The 19,559-nt window shown below is 43.7% G+C and overlaps 1 protein-coding gene across 11 annotated transcripts in view; it reads left to right on the top strand.

The window, feature by feature from the left end:
• EHBP1 (EH domain binding protein 1) overlaps positions 1 to 19,559 on the top strand; it is a 156,428-nt gene that overhangs the window by 49,680 nt on the left and 87,189 nt on the right. For 7 of the 11 annotated variants that reach the window (XM_088521262.1, XM_088521255.1, XM_088521259.1 and 4 more), the window contains exons 7-10: positions 839 to 943; positions 1,661 to 1,783; positions 10,080 to 10,332; positions 15,492 to 15,678. In XM_088521262.1, the coding sequence (XP_088377388.1) occupies positions 839 to 943; positions 1,661 to 1,783; positions 10,080 to 10,332; positions 15,492 to 15,678 (668 nt within the window). The remainder of the gene's footprint in view (positions 1 to 838; positions 944 to 1,660; positions 1,784 to 10,079; positions 10,333 to 15,491; positions 15,679 to 19,559) is intronic. The other 4 variants (XM_088521261.1, XM_088521260.1, XM_088521263.1 and 1 more) reach the window with 1 other exon arrangement.

Genomic DNA, 19,559 nt, shown 5'->3' with positions numbered 1-19,559 from the left:
GGCAGAGGGGGCTAAGGCCTAGCTCTTCTTTTTTCTTTCTTTTTTTTCTTTTCATCTAGAGTTATAGAGGTACTACCATCTTAGAGTTAAACATCAGGATTAATATAATTTAAGAATTACTAGTTCAGGGCCATTTGTACCTCTCCGCTATGGACAGAAGGTGAAATGGGATTGTGGCAAACAGGGGTGTTACTGCCTTAAAATTGCAGTAGCAAGTGGAGCCAGTGCTTGGCTTCTGCATGATGGTGATATATTAGTGATTGGGTCCTTTGGATCCATGCTACAAATTCAGCTTGCCAAAGGTCAGATTTGAATGGAAACTGATCCTAAATGTAAGTAATTGAAATGTGTGTGTATGTATTTATAAAATACCTGCGTGTGGATGTATTAGTTTTCTGTGGCCCTAAGGGTTTGGAAGGGGTGTAAGTTGCTCTGGGGCTACTTTGTTTTGGTTAACAATGTTTGAAAATTCAGGTTTTCCTCCTGAGTCAAAAAAATCTTTTAATTAAATTATATCCAGCATATCTAAGTTTTGAACCGGTGTGTATGGTTGCCTTCATAAGACTGATTACTGATGCTGACACTAGGAACTCAGTAAGGTTTTGTTTTATGCACATTATCTGGATTTACTGTCAAATTATCACTGAAGAATTCTGCACAGATGCTTTAGTGTAATTATACAGAGTATGCTAAGGACTCTTTCTTAATGTAATCTTTTAATTAACCATAAGTGTCTTCTCTTTCCCTCTCTCTCTTTTTCTAGTAACAGCATTCTTCCCGCTTCTGTTTCATTAAATGCCCTTACTTTACGTTTGTCTTGACTGGCTTCTATTTACAGAAATTGTAAACCAGCTGAATGCTCTGAGCAGCTTAGATGAAGATCAAGATGACTGCGTAAAGCGAGCAAATATGCCTTCAGCTAAATCAGCCAGTTCCTCTGAAGGTCTATGAGCTTTCCTCCTTTCTTTCTGTTTCTGATTGTCTGTATTTACTGTGACCTGTTACCTTTTGACTCCTGCTTGTATTCAGCTGTCAGCTTTATCTCTGTGCTTCCACCCAGCGTGACTCTCAGTAATTTGTAGTGCATCCAACAGGTAACAACATGATAGAGAAAGGCACTATCTCCTCTACAGCTGCATTGTCATCTGATAATGAACAAGAAAGGGAAAAAAGAATCTATCTATATAAACAATGCTAAAATATTAGCTGTATGGTTAATAATACTTGACATCTCTAACTTGACAGAATGTCCCTTCTTGGATTTTACATGCACATTACATCAAAAAATTAAACTTCCTACTGATAGTTAGCATGTATAAAAACAATTGAGAATAAATTGTTGCACTTAGCTCTTTTTAGATGTACTATAATATTTATTTAAGATAGATCTAGAAAGCTTTCTTGGAAGTAATTTCTATTAAATAGCATCTGATCAGCAAATAGAAGTTTCATGTGTTCTGCTTTCTTTTCTTTTTTTTTTTTTTTTCCACCTGTTTGGAAATGCTGGTGTGTTACTAAACGTATTAGATTAGCTGTAGAGTTGGTGTCGCATCCTGCTGCAGTGTTTTGAGGGGCTATCGGTATCCATTTTTTTAAGTTTGGGATATGTCAGATGTATAGTTTGTATCTATACTGAAACAGTATTCCAACTTGTTTCTAGAACTTATCAATAAACTCAATTTTCTGGATGAAGAGGAACAAGACCTGGCCAACTCCAGTACAAATCCTTTTGATGAACCTGACACAGCAGAATTAAATCCATTTGGGGACCCTGATGTAGAAGGTAATGGATTTGCTTTTCCTAATTCATTATTAATATCAAGTGCTTAATGAAGTATGATTTTTTTTTTGTAGAGTTACAAAACTTTTTTTTTTTTTTGGATTAACAAAAGTTATTGCATATGGTACTGAGGTAGCAATACCAGCAATCACAGTTGCCACTGGAAAGCGAATTTGTTTCTTGGGTCACATCTCGGGGTGTATTTGCTCTGGGGGCTGCTTGCTACCAGCTGAGCTAGAGACTTTTACAGCTAGCAGGTGTGTTCCTATTGCATAGCTGATATATTGCACAAGTGGTAGATGGGCAAAGCAAAGCACCAAGCCCCTCTGCTACGTGTGAGCGCTGATTTAGGTCAAAACTTCCTTCACTGCAGTCTTCACTGTTTCACAGCTATTCCTGATTTAGACTAGCACTAATCTCCATTATTATTTTTAATGGTATCTCTTTTTTTCATCCTTTTTCACTTTTACGGCTTCCTCATGTAAGCCTTCTGGCATCAAGCTTTGGTGGATGCTAATCCCCTTTCCAGGTGGCTGTGCCTGTTCTGACTGGGGACAACTGCCACCACCTAAGCGATGCACCTGGTGGCACTTCAGTCATCAGGCAACCAGGAGAGGGGTCTCTGCTCTCCTCGGCTCCGTGTCCGGACGCGCAGGCCTCCGTTGCTTGCCGTGAATAAGGCACGGCTTGCCAAGGTTTGCCAGCCTGTAGCTAGGCCTCTAGTTAGGGCCTTTCCTTCATCGCTCCAAGACCTTTCTCCCCATGGAAAATACTGAGGAGTGTGTGCCACATTTGACCAAACCCCAGGAATCAGTCTGTAAAAGCAGTAGAAAAGAACAGCCTGGAGCGCAGACAGGGCATTTCTAATGCCAGGTCTCGTGAGGATTCACTTCTGCTGCGTAGTGTTCCCCTCTCTCTCTGGACAGGCTGCATGGTCGCTCACAACATCTCCTTTCTGTCTTTGGAGCTCACTCACTGAGCTCCGTGTGGATGGTGATCCAAGTGCTCTAATACTTCTGCTCTTGTGCAGTGTGACAGCCACATTGCTCAAACAGCAGCCTGTCTTCTGTCCCAGGCCCTGCTTCCCCTTAAAAAGATCTTTTTTTTTTTTTTTTCTAGAGCTGTGGAAACGAGTTGTTTCAGCTTTACACTCTATATATCAGTGTTTGTATGTTTAGTGTCCATATCCTTGGCTTCCTTTCCTGTCTGTGTCTCAGCTATAAATTCTCCTAAGATCAGAGTTATCGGGGAAATAAATCGGGGAAAACACAATACCTCTTTGCCCACGCACGCCTCTGTGCGGTGCTTGCCCTGGGAGGCTCCCCCATGCTCCACTGGCCTCTCCTGCAGCAGGAACAGCCCTCTCCTCCCTGCAGAGAGCTAAGGCCCCTTCTGCCTAACCCGCCACCTCAGCCAGCTTCTCTTTCCTTCTCAGATCGCCCCTGCTCTGGTAGGAGGCCGCAGCCTTCGGGCCACGAAACGGAGGGATGGTGCGTTCCCGCTCATCCCAGACACAGCAAGCTGCAAAGCGGTTGTTCATTAGTGCCGCAGGAAGTTCATGCTTGTCCAGCTTCAGCCTGTTCACATTCCAAAAGTCTCCCACTGATTGTATGGTCACAGTCTCACAGTCAGTTCTGGTCCCTTGTTGGTGGCTTCTGTTCCCTGCTGCCGTTTGCCATTGCACTCCTGGTACCTCCTTGTTGCTCTGGGGCTGTTCTGCAGACAGTTGTGTCCTCAAAGAAGGCCCAGGAGTGCTCCATATTCTTCCCCTGCATTCCCACATCATGAAGTTGTCAACATGCTACAACGTTACAGTGATTTCCGTAAATGGGGTGTCACTAGATCCTTCCTACTGTGTCGGAAGATTTTTATTTTTTGCGAGGGGGAGGGATGGAGCCTCTGTCAGGTTCTTGGGGAAGCAGTGCCCTTTGCAGCCCTGAGCAGGGGAAGATCTGAGGCATTTCAAGCTCTCACACCAAGATCAGAACATCTGATGTGGCATTTTTAAAGCTTTTACTTTCTGATTAATGGCTCCACGGGGATTCTTCTAGTCACCTCAGACACCTGGGAGAAGTGTGTTCTCTTCCACTCCCTCTTCCACTCTTTCACACTTCCCTATCTGATTGGTTGTGTTCATCCTTCCTTGCATGATGTTCTTGGTCAAGGGTGTCTTGCCTCTAGTTCACTTCTGTCAGAGCAAGTTGAGAAAAAATGCAGTGCTAGAAGAAACCAGATCAAGACAGTTCTGGTCCCCTGGTTGGAGATGTCTTCAGCAACCACAGAAATCTTCTATGTTGGCCTGTGGTTAATCCAGTCCCATCTCTCACCACAGGATGCAGCTGGACCTTAGTGTTTATGGGAGATTTCCCCTCGTTTAGGAGAAATCTCCCATGAGACCCCAGTTCTCCGTGAAATTTCTGTTTATTGCTCATGTCCCCTTTGAGGAAGCTCTTAGGGTCTGTGTCCACTTTTTTGCTTTTGCATCCTTCAGTGAGTGTGACCTTTTGGGTGGTTATCCCAGGATCCTGGGAGCATGACAGAGGTTCAAGAGTTTAAGGCAGACTTTCTCCTTCAGGCTGGAGGAGTCACATTACCAGTTTCAACTGTCTCATGAGCTACTTAAAAGAACAGATTAATCTTTACGTATGCAGGGGGTTTGCCTCACGTTTTATCAGGACAAGGCAAAAACTTACGAGGTTCTGTCTGTGTTTGGAGGAACTCTGTAGCATCTGTAACTTCATTTCTTCAGTACATGAAGAGCAGCCACCTGGAACCTCTATTCCCAGCTACGTTGCCATCAGATGCTGCAAGGTACAAGGCACCAGTCTGTCCGAGGTACAGGAGAGCTGTAGATATTTGTTGGCTTGTTTCCTAGACAGGTGTTTCTTGGGCCTGCTCACAATCTAGCTGCTTTCCCTCTACCTTTCGAATCCCCTAATCCTGGAAATCTGGAGTGGCGAGAAAGTGAAGCCGTGAGGGCTCCCACCGCGCACGCCGGGGTTGGGACCGGCCTCGGAAGCGCCCAGTTTTACTGGTCGTGCCCAGGGGAGTGAACGTGCGTGGGAAGATCCCAGACAATCTTCAAGCAATGGAAAAGAAACCTGCTGCCTCTTGACCGGTAGGTCAACGTGAGGCTTATTTTTCCTATATTTAATAAATCAGTTGGACATCAGAAATCTAATAATCTGCAAAAATAAAAATAATCTGGTCAATGTATATATACAGCTTTTTAGTAGGCAATATGTAGCCAATTACTTATTTGATCATCTTTTTATCACAATACAACTCTATACTAAAATGAACTTTTGTGCAAAACATTTTCCATATGGAAATTAGTTTATATAACAAACACAAATACAAAACCACAAAATGCTGTCAGCGCTCCAGATATGCCCTAGATATTTTTAATTAGGTAAGGAATGCTAATTTGAAATCACACGTGACCATGACAAGTTTCTTGCAACACAAGGGGGGACAGGAGGTAATTATTTTCTGTCACCATCCCTCCTTTCGTTTAATACAGCATTTATTTCACTAGTTTGTTTCTTTGTCTTGTGCTTAGGGAAGAAACATCTTTATTCTGAGCTGCCTGTTGCGCCGCTCACGGCACCTTCACGTCTGTGTCTGCCAGTGGGGCAGCAAATGGCCTCGCTGAGTATCTATCACATGTGGCGTGTTCTTTCATCCCGTGCCAGGGGGAAGGTTGTGCGTGTAATGTTTTGGTGGGGTTTTCCTTTGGTTTTAAGGGGTATGTCACAACGTGTTTGTGTTACAGGAGCAAGTGGGCTGAAGGGCAGGGTGATTTTTGGAGATCTCTGGGCGCTAGCAGGGGGATTGTGCAGATAGGCAGCGCCAGCCGGGGTGATGACTGTCACCATCTGCCTTCTCGTGGGGCTGGAGCAAGTCGGGTTTCCAGAAGTGGGCACAAAAGCAGATGGTGCTTGTGCTGTAGTGATACTTCTGCCTCTTCTCCTGTTACTCCTACCCCTGTGGCTTTATTACTTAACCATGCAAAATGATCATGTGTTCGACCCGTGCAGTGCCAAATTGTAAATCAGTAGCTAACGTCATTTCTTTTTTTCATCTGTGCAAAGAACTGTAATTAAAAAAAAAAAAAAGAAAACCCTCCTGCGTTCAGGTGGAGACTGGATTCCTGTGCTTTCACTTGTGAATAATGATCTGGGGGAGGCCAGGAAAGCCGTGTGGTGTCCTCAGTGTGAAACCAACCTGGAGCAGGAACTCAGCCCTTTGTAAGCTGCTGGATGCTCAGGCCCCCCAAATGCAATTCCCAGCCTCATTAGCACTTGTTGCTAAATACAAGTATCTTTGCTGCAGAGAAGGTAAATGTGGCTGGAGCTTTGGAAGCAGTGCAATGGCATAGCAATATAATTCATTTCAGAGAGTGATGTGCAACACAAGTTAAGCCCGAGAGGTACCTCACGGGAGATATGCTGGTTGGGCACAGGGGAGCGAGCAAAGGTGCTGCCTCTTTCCCTGTTTGGGGGAAGCTTTTAGGGGTTTTGGCTGCCCTCCCTTCTGCAGGGGCCTCCAAGGAAGCGGAGGATCGGGCCGGTGTCCCAGACAGCCACCACGACAGCAGGAGAGGGGACAACGAGCACAGTGAAGTGAGTTCCTGCCACCGGCTGCAGATTCACAAGCCTGACTGCAAAACCAGCAAAGCAGTTTGGCATTTTTAAAACTTCATTCAATGTTAGGTTACATTTAAACTTAAGTGAAATCTCTAATAATGTGCCAAATGCCCATTAGCCTGCAGTTCTCTGTGGGAAAGGCCAAGACTGTAGCTGAGCCAAGGAGCAAGAGGAAGAGTTTTGTCCTAGTTAGGGTTACAGCATCTGATCCCTAGTGTTGAAATGAAGAATTGCAAAAACCATTTGCATTGGCCCTTAAGATTTATCAGATTTAAACAGATATTTAACTGTTTGTTTACTGGGCACACTTAGAAGCAGATTAAAAAAAAAGCTTAAGGTATAGTTTTAAGAGACATCCTTAAATGTTTTTAATTTCAGAAGTATTACTCACATAACTAGAGGACTTATGACTATTAGTTATGTACTCTCTTAACAAAGAGAGTACCCTTCTAAGAAAGGAAGGGTTTTGTTTAAATGTGTTGTCCATTGCTAATGCCATTGATCAATTCATCAGTCATCTTTTGGTGCGTCATTAGGTCACCTCTGCTTCCTTCATGCAGCTGTCCTTGGAGGGCAGGTCCCAAAGGCAGTTCTGATTCATCTAATTCATCAAATCATTAAATATGTGGGCAACAAGTGAGTAGTATCCTTGATGATACCAGGCTTCAAATCAGGTGTTCCTAGACAGCTAGGGTGGATTTTGTCTCACCCAATTTTAGATTTTAGCAATATAAACATAGACTTTTAGGCAATTGTGTGGTTTCTCTTTTTACTAGGCAGAGAGAAATGGGAGACACGTTGTAGCTGAATGTAGCTCTGTGACAGAGGTCAAACAAGATGGTCCTAGAAATGCCCATTTCTCTCCTTTTGCCTCAAAGGGGTCTGGGCAGTTAGCTTAGCTCCAGCTCTCTCCATTGAGGACATCTTGGCACAAGCAAAGTGAAGCTTCTACTTGTTGTGACCACCTGTGTTGGAGACTACTCCAATGTGAGTAAGCTAGTATAGGACCTCTCCTGTTTTAGCTTAAAATAATGAAAAATTGCATTTAAAATGTTGGCTTCTGCTCCGGTGTGCTTTGTCTATGATACCACCAAGGTTCTCGGTCAATGTAGTTATCAAGAATCACAGAATAGAGTGGTTGAAGCTGGGAGATCTCTTATCTCCAGAGACCGTCTAGTCCAACCCCCTGCTCCAGCAGGGACACCCCGAGCATGGGGCACAGGGCCACATCCAGGCAGGTTTGAAGATCTCTGGGGAAGGAGACTCCACAACCCCTCTGGGCAGCCTGTGCCAGGGCTCTGGCACCCTCACACTTGACAAGTTTTTCCTCAAATTTAGGAAAACTTAGCAAATTTAGGCAGAACTTTCTGTGCTTCCATTTGTGGCCGTTGCCTCTTGTCCTGTCTCTGGCCACCATTGAAAATAGTGGCCTCTCTTCTTACTGAGGTCAAGGGAGCCAATATCTGTGACTCTCCCCTCGTATACCCCGGCGGTCAGTCCATCACAGAAGGCTATCAGATTGGTTAGGTGTGATTTGTCCTTGGGGAATCCATACTGACTCCTCCTGATCACCTTCTTGTCCTCCATATGCTTAGAGATGACGCGCAGCATGTCCATGTTCCATCACCTTTCGAGGGAGAGAGGTGAGGCTGACTGGGCTCGTGTTTCAGATTTTAGGAATTTCGGCCTCGACTGATCTCTTCTCTCTTGTCCTTTTTACTGTAGACCTTCCATATTGTTTTGTTGTGGCTTTCTCTGTTCTAAATCCTCAAAAACCTGCTTGCGTTTAGACAGCACCTTTCTTACCAGGCCGCAGCCATGTGAGGAAACCACGGGAGTATAAACGAGGGTCTGAGCTGAGTACGCAAGGCCCCCTGTGCACAAGTACACCCGTGGGCATACCCGTGCTCCCAGGAGAGATGCCTGGTGGATATTCCTTTTTATTCAGGGATAAGCAGGCTGTGTTTGCCGTGGGGTGGGAGCAGGCCCGCGTGCCGTGGCCCCGATCTACCCCACGCTGGTTTATTGAGGTGCCCGTCTGCCCAGGCGCTTCCTCACGGCGCTGGGGCAAGGCCTGAGTCACTTTCCATGGGGCTTCTCCTCTAGGCTTAGCTAAGGCTGCTGATTATTGGGTTTTTGCTAATTACAAGGATTTAGATTAGTTAGTTATTTTTATAGTACATCTTGACAATGGATATTAAGCATAATAACAGCCTTTTTGTGATCTCCCTTTACCTGTCTCATGCCATTTCAACGCAGTGCCTCGCTTACCCTTTTCACTCTACTTTTTCACTGCAGCCTTTGATTTGAACTAGCGTGGACTGGGCTGAGTGTAACAACTCACAGTAGATATCTGCCTTGTGTACGTGTTGCTGCTTTATCACCAAGTTGCTTCAGCTTGCTGAAGAAATAAGAAAGTACAAGCCTGGAATTAAAGGACCTTTTAATGTAATTCTCTGAATAATCATGCAGGGAAGTGCCGTGGACACGAGCACTGTGCATGGTCCCAGCCGTGCCTGCCAGGCAGGACCTGTAGTCCCCTTTGGCAGAGAACAGTTGTATTTTGTTTCACCCTGAGCTCTCCCGCAGTCCCAGAGGAGTGACTTACCTTGGAACTCCATCACTGTGCTGCAAATAACATTATTTTTTTTCCTTTAAAGCTAAGAAGTATGTTTTGTTCAACCCTGTAACCACAAATCTGAAAAAAAATCACTTTTCATTAATAAGAATTCAGCAGCGCTTATTGAAAATTAACTTTTAATAACACTAAAGTTCTTATTTATATAGACATTGAAAGCACCTCAGAGCAAATATAGCACAGTGCTTCTGGTCATCTGCTGCTGTAAGAAGTGTAAGATTGGTCTGGCTAAGTGGCACTGTGAAAAATACCCATATTGTGGTATGGGGAACCATGCTGCAGCCATTTGCTTTCCTGTAATGCTCTTTGTGCAGTGTCTGCTGCTCAGAGCTCCAGGTCGTAAGTAACTTTTTGCTGTGCAGTTCAAATAATAGATGAATAATTTGATGATCTGTCTCTTTAGGGTGAATTTAAATTCATTTTTAGTAGGAAACTGTGTTGTTACCAAGAGCAGTTAACACCAAAAATATGTGTGTTTTGAAACATAATTACTGATCACACCTAGTAAGTGATTTTAGTTCAGTCATTTTAAGAAATGTAGAGAGCACCTACTCGCTATCATCATTTTTTAATATCCAGTAAAAGTCATTTTATTATAAAATATAGGATATCTTTTTTCTTTATTAACAGCTCAGAGAAATAATTAAGGACATTTTGTTAGGATACAAATTGGCTTACAAATTGGAAAAATCTGTTGTGATACCACTGATATGATAAATAAGAGGACTGATAGCTAATTTGGTTGAAAAAGCTTTGGTAAGTATTTGCTTTTCATTAAAGCCTTCCAAATATACCCTAAATGAAATGAAGTCCTCCTGAAAGCCCAGTTTTTGATTAAACAAGCTAATGCTGTAAACAAGTAGTGTGAAAAATCATTTGAGGTCAGGATTGTATGTATTGTGAATTATGTAGCAAGTCCTTTTTTATTAGCCATCAAAACATGAAGATCTGATAAAATGGTTCCAAGCTTTTCTACGTTAGATCTGCTTACTGACTTTCTGTTACTTTGTAGAACCAGACGCTGAAATTGCTTCGTCTTCAAAGCCAGAAGAAAGTTTCTACACTGACGATTACAATCCCTTCAAAGATGATGATGCCCCAGAGTACTTGAACCCATTCGATGAGCCAGACCCGGAGCCCGAAACGTCTGTCACCGTAAGAGCTTCTCCTCCACAACCTGCAAAAAGGAAGAACGTCAGACCGGTGGATATGAGCAAATACCTCTATGCAGATACCTCCAAAGCTGAAGAGGAAGAGCTCGATGAGTAAGTATGATTCTAGATCTTTCAGCAAGCTTGGAAGCATTAGTGGGATCTCTGGCTTAATCTTGAAGCATTGGGTTCAACCATGGTGAGCCTTAATCACCTCCTGAGGACAGGCTGATCTTCAGCTGAGCAGCAGGAAATCCCATACCCCCCAGTCATGATGTTCGGCTGTAGAGCTCCAAGTGGTGAGTTAGGAAACTCTTCTTTGCCTTGTTGATAGCAAATTGCTTGATAGGGAGCAGGTATCTTCTTGATACTCCATGACCTGCAGTTGTCGATGAGCTAAAAAATGAAGGTGCAGCTGAGTTTGGCCCTTCCTGTCTTTTTGTCATCATTTCTTCCCACATCAAATAATAAATTCTGCTGATGAGAGTGGAAGGGCTTTTTAGACGGGCGCAGTATGTGTAAAGAAGGGTTTTGCATAGTCTGCTTAGCACATTCTGGGGAGTCTCATAAAACTCCATATAACAAAGATAACACCATATATAATTTCTTAAGCTGTTTCTTTTATCCTAACCACACGGTAAAGTTTATTATAAAGCAGCCGTGGCTGCCTTGTAAAGGAGCCCAGCAAGGAGTGAGAGGTTTTTGCAATAGCTGTGCAGCTTGGGAGGTTTGAGTACTGCTTGTTCGTGGTTATTAGTCAGCAACCACACCGCTCCCGAGACAGTTTATGCTTATTACACACGAGCAATTTTACAGACAACAACTGTAATTAACTTTTAATTTTAAAGTACTTAATGAGATTTATCATGGCATGACATTTGCATTGCTTTAATATTTAATATTAATACAGGTGTCACACCATCACCTTCGCGTTTGCTCTGTTTATAGCTGTGTTCTAGGAAACTGAAGAATTCCCATGCACTCTAAGGGAAATGCAGGAGGGACCCTGCGGGTTGTTTTTCCTTCTCAGGCTCTGGGGCCTGGATTGGTTGATGCTGGTGGTTGTTCTGGAGGAAACCAGGGTGTTTGGGGGTGGTTTCCACGCGGGCTGTGGTCAGGGGGTAGGGAGTAGAGCACTGTGGAGAAGAGCAAGAGGAGCAAAACCTACCTGGATGTGCAAGTGACAGTTGTCTATATTTATATTCCTGTTTCCACAGAAGCAAATCTGTGCCAAAAGAGCTTGTGGCAATGTCGTAAAGGGCAGCCTGTTCCTCTCCCGTGCGTGGGACCATAGATTTCATTAACTCTTTGTTACAACAGCCTCCTTTCCATTGTCATGATCCTACTTGTTATATTCTTTTTACAAGAGGAAAAATTAAACTCCCTGTAGATGGCTTTTCCTTAAACATAAAGCTGGTCTATGATTTCATTTATGACGGCGTCATCCTGTGGAAAGATGGAAGGATAAGGTGTCAAGCAGCACTGCCAGATAGTTTTCTGCATCTGTTCCTTTATACCCTGACCCCCGAACGGCTGGTCCTTGCCAGTGTTACAGGAGGGTCATGTCATTGAAAAAGACACGGAGACAATTTGCTAAATCCATTTGGTACAAGCGTGGCAGCCTCTGAAAATCTGTGCCACTGTCTGGGGAGGAAAAAACGCAGCAGCACAGCTCCCTTTAGGACTGACTGAGTAAGGGCTGCTGTTCTTTGCCTCATGGCCATGAGGTCTCGTGGTTCAGGAGGAAGGCTCTGCTGCGGATGCTGCCCTACATCATGAGGGTTCATGTGCAGATGCGTTTTGTTTCTTGGCTAATGTGCATATCGATGCTTTTATTGGCTACCTAAGTGGCTAATGTTTTCCCAAATCCTATTAAAGCCTAGGCTTCAGTGTCAATTTGTGGCAGAGAGTCCCACAAGTAAACAAGGTATTATATGAAATGTGTTTCCTTTTATTGATTGAAAGTTAACTTTCAGATTTGTTAGGCAGGCCCTTCTGCTGGCTTAGAAAAACAACAATTAGTAGTATCTGATTTAGCTACCACAAACCATTTGTCGGTTTATGTCTCTCTAGCATATTCACCATTACCTGTTGCTTTTCTGAATTAAATGACCGTTTCAATCTCTCTTCATGCAGCAGTCTCTTCATGTCTGTAATCATTTTCATCGCACGTCTCTGGATCCTCTTATTTCTTCTACTGTATATTTATTTTGAGCTGTACTGACTTGGCCTGAGCAGTGCACTCAAGACAAAGTTGAGCAACTGGGTCATATCATGGCACTCAAACTTCCACCTTCCTTTCAACCTCTCTCCTAACACCTTCTCTTTTGATTTTCGTTCTTGTGGTTTGGTTTGGGTTTTCCATCATTTTTGACTACTGCTGGGCCAGGGCTTTCCCTGGAGTGGTTGGAACCTGATAGATGGGAGGCCAGGAGGCTCCCGAAGGACATTGACCATCTCTCAGGAAATACGATGTGTTTTAACCCTGCAACTTAACGATCTTGTTGGAGTTTGCTTTGGCCTTTCCCTCCTCTCCTTCGGGTGGAATGCGAGGCCGTGTCCTAGGAGCGCGGCCGCGTCGCTTAGAGCCCTGCAGGACTCTCTTATTTTCCCTTTGGCAACGGGCTGGTTCTCACTGGGCCCTCTGCGTTTGCACAAAGTGCCCCGAGAGCTGCACTCTGGTTCCAGTTTTGTAACCAACTCTTCGTAATCTTGGAAAAGATACTTATCCTCGCTGTGCCTCCGCGCAGGATTTACCTTAGGTAATTGCCTTAATTGGAACACGTTTCAGCAGTGGTTGTGAAGATAACCTGAGATTTCACAACATGCATAAGCAAAGCCTGACCACAAGCATAGGCGTAAAAAGACATTGCACGGCGAAGATGAACTTAGATGTTCCATTACATATATTCGGTTGTAAAACTGCCGTCTCAGAACATATTTCCTCTGGCTAAATTCTCCTATCTGCTGAGAGATAAGGAACACATTTTCCTTTTATTAGTTTGGGCATTGAAATGTTAGAGTGCAATTCTGCTTGTGCCTTTTTTATTTATACACTAAAACCAAAACGTTAGGTAACCATTAATGATGTTAAATCGGAATGCTAGGTGATGATTAATAAAGAACACTTCGCTGTGCTAATTTGAGTTTAATTAAGTGCCAATAGCAGAGTTCACAGCTATTTTAAGTACAATGCTTTTGACCTTAGTATTTTATTTGATAATAGCCTGTTCTTTGAAAACGCTGAAGCTTTGTTTTCCTCTTCAATAAAACGTTTTTTTTTCCAGCTACCCAGTAATGTGGATCCAAAGCATTTTTCCATTGGTCAGAATAAAACTTGCTTTCAGATATTACTTGGCTCTGTAGTGTCTTATCTCTTGAACCATTGCATGGGTTAGAACGAAGGCTGGAAAGGCTATCTAGTTGCTATCGATTTTAAGTTGGCTGTTATAAAACAAGCCACAGGCCACCGCACTGCTGGTGACTTGTTAATACCTTTATTATTATTAATAATAATAATTTTTGTGGTGGGCAGTCTGTTATCTCTTTAGATAAATCCGACTGAACACCATCACTGAAACCAAAAGCAGATGGGCAGAGTTCAGAAAAGAGGGCATTAATATATTGCAGCTGCAGCTTCTTTTTCTACCAGACTTTGGGTTTTTTTACCTGTGCAGTTGCCACCACCGGCTTCAACATCTGCACTGAGAGTGTGAGGAGCAGAGGGGGCTTTTGTCTGTGGCCAAGTGAATTCTTCAGCAATCTCTTTTCAACATTCAGATATCCAAGAAGTTTATAAGACCGGTTAAAAAAGGTGAAAAGGAGAAGGGGAAAAGCAACATGGTCGTTGTCTAGAGCATCTAAAATAGAGCTCTGTTCTTCCTCCTCTATGATATGAGCAGCAGATCGTGGAGAAGCTGGAGTTCTGGGCAGCTTTCTCGGACGTGGTTCAGCTGGCTTTGCCAGGCAGCAGCAGACCTGTTTCCTGCAGCGTGGCATATTAGAGGGTTGCTCCAACCCAGGGAAGAGAGGACGGGGCAAAATGCATTAAAATAAATTCTAAAAGCAGAAATTTTAATACTCAAAGTATACAAATCTGAGAGAAATTGTTAGTGCTGTGTGAAGCGAAACTGGAAGAATCATCGATCTTTTTGTTTAGGCCCAAATTTTACCATCTTGGCCAATTAAAATCGGTGTACCCTGAGAGGAAATGTGTAAATGGGCTCTTGCCCCACGCTGGACACGCTGATATGCAGAACTGAATTCAGCTTGTTCTGCTGAGCTACCCTTTATAGAGCTGCATGCAGAGCAGTCGTTGCAGGGATTTCCTTCCCTAAATGTAGTTCAGCAGATAGGTATCGTGTAGGGGAAGCATGGAGTAGAAAGGGATGAATTAAACTATCAGGTAAGTAATAGTCCTTTTTCAGGATAAGTTGGCAAATGTGAAAAAACAAGTTCATAAATAAATAATTTGGTACAAAGAAGCTTCCCATGTGTGTCGTTAGCAGGATATAAAATTTCTGCCTCTTTCAAGTGCATAGTATAAAGCATTATGCTACACAGAGAGTATCAACTGATGGTATCAAAGTAATAGATAACGTTTTGAAAAGATAAGAAAATATTCATTTAGGGTGGAGCAATTAGCGAGTAGGAATGTGAATGCCAAAGTTAAGAGTGCAAAGTTGTTGGAGTGCATCCATTTTAGAAGATATTTACTAGGTTTCTTAAAAGCTTAAAAGTAACAAAAAGTGCTTTCAAACAAGACAGATTAAGCAAGTGCAACCTGTAGAGAGCTGGGTTTTTTGGTTAGTGCTGTTCTCTTATCCCAGGGGTGTTTTGAAGTGATTATTTGCTGCAGGGATTAAAATATCCTGGATATGAAATACAGACCTGCTGTGGCCAGAGTTTTCAGACTGGAATCTTGGACAGAGGCTTCTAAAGCTGCATTTAACTGCGCAATAAAAGTGACCTGATTCTCAGCATTTGCTTATGCCACAGCCAGCAACTTCACTCACATCTTAGCTCACATTTACGGCATTTTAAGTTTTTTTAATAAAAATTCTAAAAATTCTGTCCTAATGCTTTTTAAATTTTTGGTAGCTCACTTAGGAAACAGGAAAAAATGGCATTTCGAAGAAGGTAAAAGCAAAATAATTTCTCATATGTGGTAATAAATCCATCTTTGTCATCAGACCCTCTGCACATTATTTTCGTTTTGATGTCCAAGTTTGAGCTCTTTGATAGCAAAGAAATGTCTCCCTTCTTTTAATTAGATCAAACCCATTTTATGAACCAAAACCAAGCCCTGCTTTAATTAAAGTTGCTCCGCTGCAAGAACCAGAGAAGAAGATGAAAAGAAAGGCTCCCGAACCACCAAACCTCTTGCCAAAGACAGAGCCAGGGACGAGTGAGAACATCTCAGCTATTCCGGCATCGAAGGAGCTTTCCGCTTCTCCCAAGGTAGGTTTTTTGTACCAGTTTTTTTGTCTTTATTATTAAAGATACCATTCTGGGTATTGTAGATATCCTCTTTATTTCTGCAGGCCTTCTTAAAAGCTTTGCTTGTACCTAGTAAGGTGTTGTCTCATTCTGTTCACTTACTGGTTCATAGTGGGGAAGCAGCAGTAGGAGCACGTCTGTTTTTAAGGATTTAATGACAACAGTATCAGAAACTCCAGTTTCGAAGAAAAGAGTCTTCTAGTAACGGATGTTACAGGACAGCTGGATATATGACTGAGAAGGAAGAAAATTGTGTTGAACAATCCTTTGTCTTGATCTATTGTAATGTCACTAAGATTTGCCCCTGTTGAAGAGCCTGTCTCCCCATTTCTGTCATAAATCTGGGTTTTAAGAGCTTAGTACTTGATCGTGTTTGTTTGTGTTAGGATTTACATTTGTCCGGATCCATAGTTATGTGGAAGTACTTTCTATAAAAGTCACAGCTTTAAATCAGATTAGCAGGTTTTTTCAGGATCGTCCAGACTAAGCATACAGATATATGTGCACATACTTCTGTTTCTCAGACTGACGGTTTGGGTTCAGGTTTTTTGAAGAGACAACATGCAGAGCAGATAGTCCAAGCTACAGCCACTCGTTTCGGTGAGTGTGAGTCGAGTGCCAGTGTTTCCACAGTGAGCAGCCCTTGTGCATCTCGACACAAACGGAGCAGTTAGTGCGTGTGTAAGAGACCTTTTCCAAACCAAATCTGCTCTATCCTCCCTGCATGTTTTTAAGGATTGGAAGCTGAGGACAGAGCGCTGCCTTTCCAAGCACATCCCTCACGACTTATGTGTATTTTTATCTGTTTTGCCTTGTGTTGGTGCTGCTGTATAGTAATTTAAGGATTGAGTGAAACTACTTGTCATGCTTATTTTGTCGCTTAATTAGGGGATAGGTTGCTGCCATGTCCCTGTCCTGCTGCTGTGACCTTACTGGCACCCTCGTGCTCAGGGTGAGGAGTCTGAGGGCAGAGATCTAATCCGTGTCTCCTCACAGCAAAGCCCAACAACCTGAAGAAGTCCCCATCACAGCTCACAGGTTGTCCTTAATGCACAAAACCACAGCTAGCGAAATGGGGAATCAAAGCAGAACAGTTTTATAACACGCTGAGGTGGGACTGGATCCCATTTGCCAGAGTTTCTCTTTGGAGAATGTTGCCTATACTTGATTTCTGGGGGAAATCAAGGTCAAAGCAAAGTGACCAAGGTAAAGAAAAAAAAAGAAGTTCTGCCTACTTTAGACCAGGCAGAGGAAAGACATCTGTATAAGAGCTAGGGAAGAGATCTTATCCACTCATTTGATGGAGGTTGTGCCCTCTTCGCTTGCTGTGTGACAGTTTATTTTACGGGTCTGCGTCTGAGGAAATGCATCTCCCTGCTTTACTGCACACCTTTGTGGCAGGGACATAACGTGTTATTTGCTGCTGGTCTGGTCTGCCCCAGCCTAAGTTCTAGGTTGTCTGGAAGCTGGAACTGGTTAAGAAAAGGTGACCCACCTCGCTGCAAAGGTGTGTTTCTTGAAACAGGGGCAACTCGGTCCTACTGTTACGCAGAGCGGTGGCTTCTTTTGGTGTGTTGCTGCCCCAAAATCTCAAGTTTTTACAGGCTTTCAGAGGATGTGAGACCATTAAGGCTGCAAGGCAGATGCTACGTCCTGGTTTATTGTATTACAGCTCGAGTGGAAGGTTTAGCTGACAGGGTGTATTAAAACGCCGTGCGATCGCTCACCATTCCGAAAGCGCCTGCGTTTGAACTGGTTTGTTCTAAGCTGATCTAATAACTTTGGTTCAAAAGCACTTTACCTGGAATGATTCCCGAAGCTCAGAAAACCACTGCCTTTTAAAAAGAAAGGAAAATTAAACCATTTCCTTTACACTGTAATTCAGGATAGTGCTGAGATAGGGCTTGGGCTCTTGGCACAGCTCCTTTGGTTGTTACTCAATAACAGTGATGATGTTTAGCAACTCCAAAGAACCTCCTGTCAAATGGTATGGGCGCTATGCAAACATTACCTTAGCACACGCCCTTATGTGGGGCAAGAGTCCCGTGAGGGTAAACTTAGGTAAATTGGCATTAAGTAACTAAACTTACTAAGTGATTTGTCCAGGTTTGCTGGGTACAGAAGGCCTCGGAGAGAACTATGGGCAGAGCCCAGGTGTCCTGGCCCGGTGTGGGCCCCGTCTAGGGCCTCGTCGTAGCGGCTGGTTGCAGGGCCTCCTTACCAACCCACAGCAAAATGGAGGTGTGAGGGAAGGACTCCAGTGAAGCCGTTTCTGCCTACTTTAGACCGGGCGAAGCCATGAGGACCAGCATCAATCTAGGGTCTTGCCCCTTTCATATTAATTCTGCGCAGGGGACACCTCTGCTTCTCCAGCTGCTTTAAGTTCATCCCACTGGTTGGCTTCTCTTTGCTGTTTCCACACTCCCTCTCTACACACTGCTCACCTGACCCATTTCAACCGTCCCCCTTCCCGGAGCCATCGCTTACCTGGAACAGCAATCTCTTTAGGCCTCCTGAATAACCTCATGGAACAGGCCTCTCCGATGGCCTAGTGATCTCCTGTAATCCTTCTTGGCGAGAAGGGAGCTGTTATCTGTCAGAGATGAGGCAGTGTCAAGCTCTCCATGAAGGTCTAGCTCGGCATTTGCCATGTGTGCGTTGGGAGGAAGTTTGGCCTCCAGGTATTATTACATACAATTATTTCCTAAAGGAGTACCTTATTTTAGCGTATCTTCCCTCCATGTTCTATGAACAAATCTGAGAACAAATCTGAGTTATCAAAGAAAGCCTAATAATTCAAATTGTCGCTCAGTTAATATCCTTAAATGGCCTTGAAGACTATGATGTACTCTCTACATGTAGGCAAGTCTGAAAGCCAAACTGTGGAGCTGTAATTAAGCTCTGCGGTCATTACTGTGCTACAGCACCACCCAACTGCAGTGTTGTTGGGCTTGTAACCATCATGTGTATCCTGCTGATCTCCATATGGTTGGATTAGAAGGTTCCTTCTTTCACAGGGCTGGTAGAGACTTACAATTTCTCCTGCTGGCACTTAACTTTGGGGGGAAGTTGAACATGTTTGGGGTTGAGGAGGTGCTCTTGTGTCAGTGGTTTCGTTTTGTCAGAGCAGTCCTTTCTGCAAACTACGCGTGGCCTTTTGATGGGAACATTTGGTCCCAGTGTCTCCTGGCATTCCTGGGCTTTGTTGAGCTTTTGGGAAACAAGATCCAGGTACCGCTCTAGGAGTCAGCAACTGTGTCTGCAGTAGAGAAGCGGGAGCCGTGTATTTCTGCAAAACCTGCTTTAAGGCTTTAAGAGGTTTTATGGCCTCTGTTAGAATGAGGGAGGAGGAAAGCTACTCCATTTATGTGGGAGGTGATGAATTATTTACTAGGCCGCAAGAGGAAACATAATCACCCTCATGGTATTTTTAAGTGTTAAAAGAAGAAAATAGCTCCTCCACTGGCTTGGTGTTACTCGTGCTTTCATGGAAGGGTAACATAGGCCTTTTCCTTGAGGAAGCCATTAGTGAGAAAGGCTTTTCCTGTTGCTTTTCCTGTTACTGTTTCCTGGTAATTTCGGCTTGGGGCCTGAGTGCAGCCGGACCCTGTTGAATGTGGAGTCTGCACATTTCTGGATACTACTTTCTTTAAGATACTGAAAGTCAGTAAATACACAACATTTGGTGGATCCAGATTGTTCTCACGTGCCCTTTCTTCAGTCTTCAGGGTCTGGAAACCTGTGTTCGTTGGTGCTAGGCGCATGGTTCTCGTGGGTACATCACACTGGTTGCAGGCCTGGACTTGGTGCCTCACAGAGAGCTCGCTCTCAGTTTCTTGTTG

Source organism: Tinamus guttatus, unplaced genomic scaffold (assembly GCF_059628265.1).
Source record: "Tinamus guttatus ecotype Peru unplaced genomic scaffold, ASM5962826v1 Tinamus_guttatus_pri_ptg000116l, whole genome shotgun sequence".
Classification (NCBI taxonomy): domain Eukaryota; kingdom Metazoa; phylum Chordata; class Aves; order Tinamiformes; family Tinamidae; genus Tinamus; species Tinamus guttatus.
The sequence above is the reverse complement of the archived record's forward strand: the minus strand, read 5'-3'. Positions and strand labels throughout refer to the sequence as shown.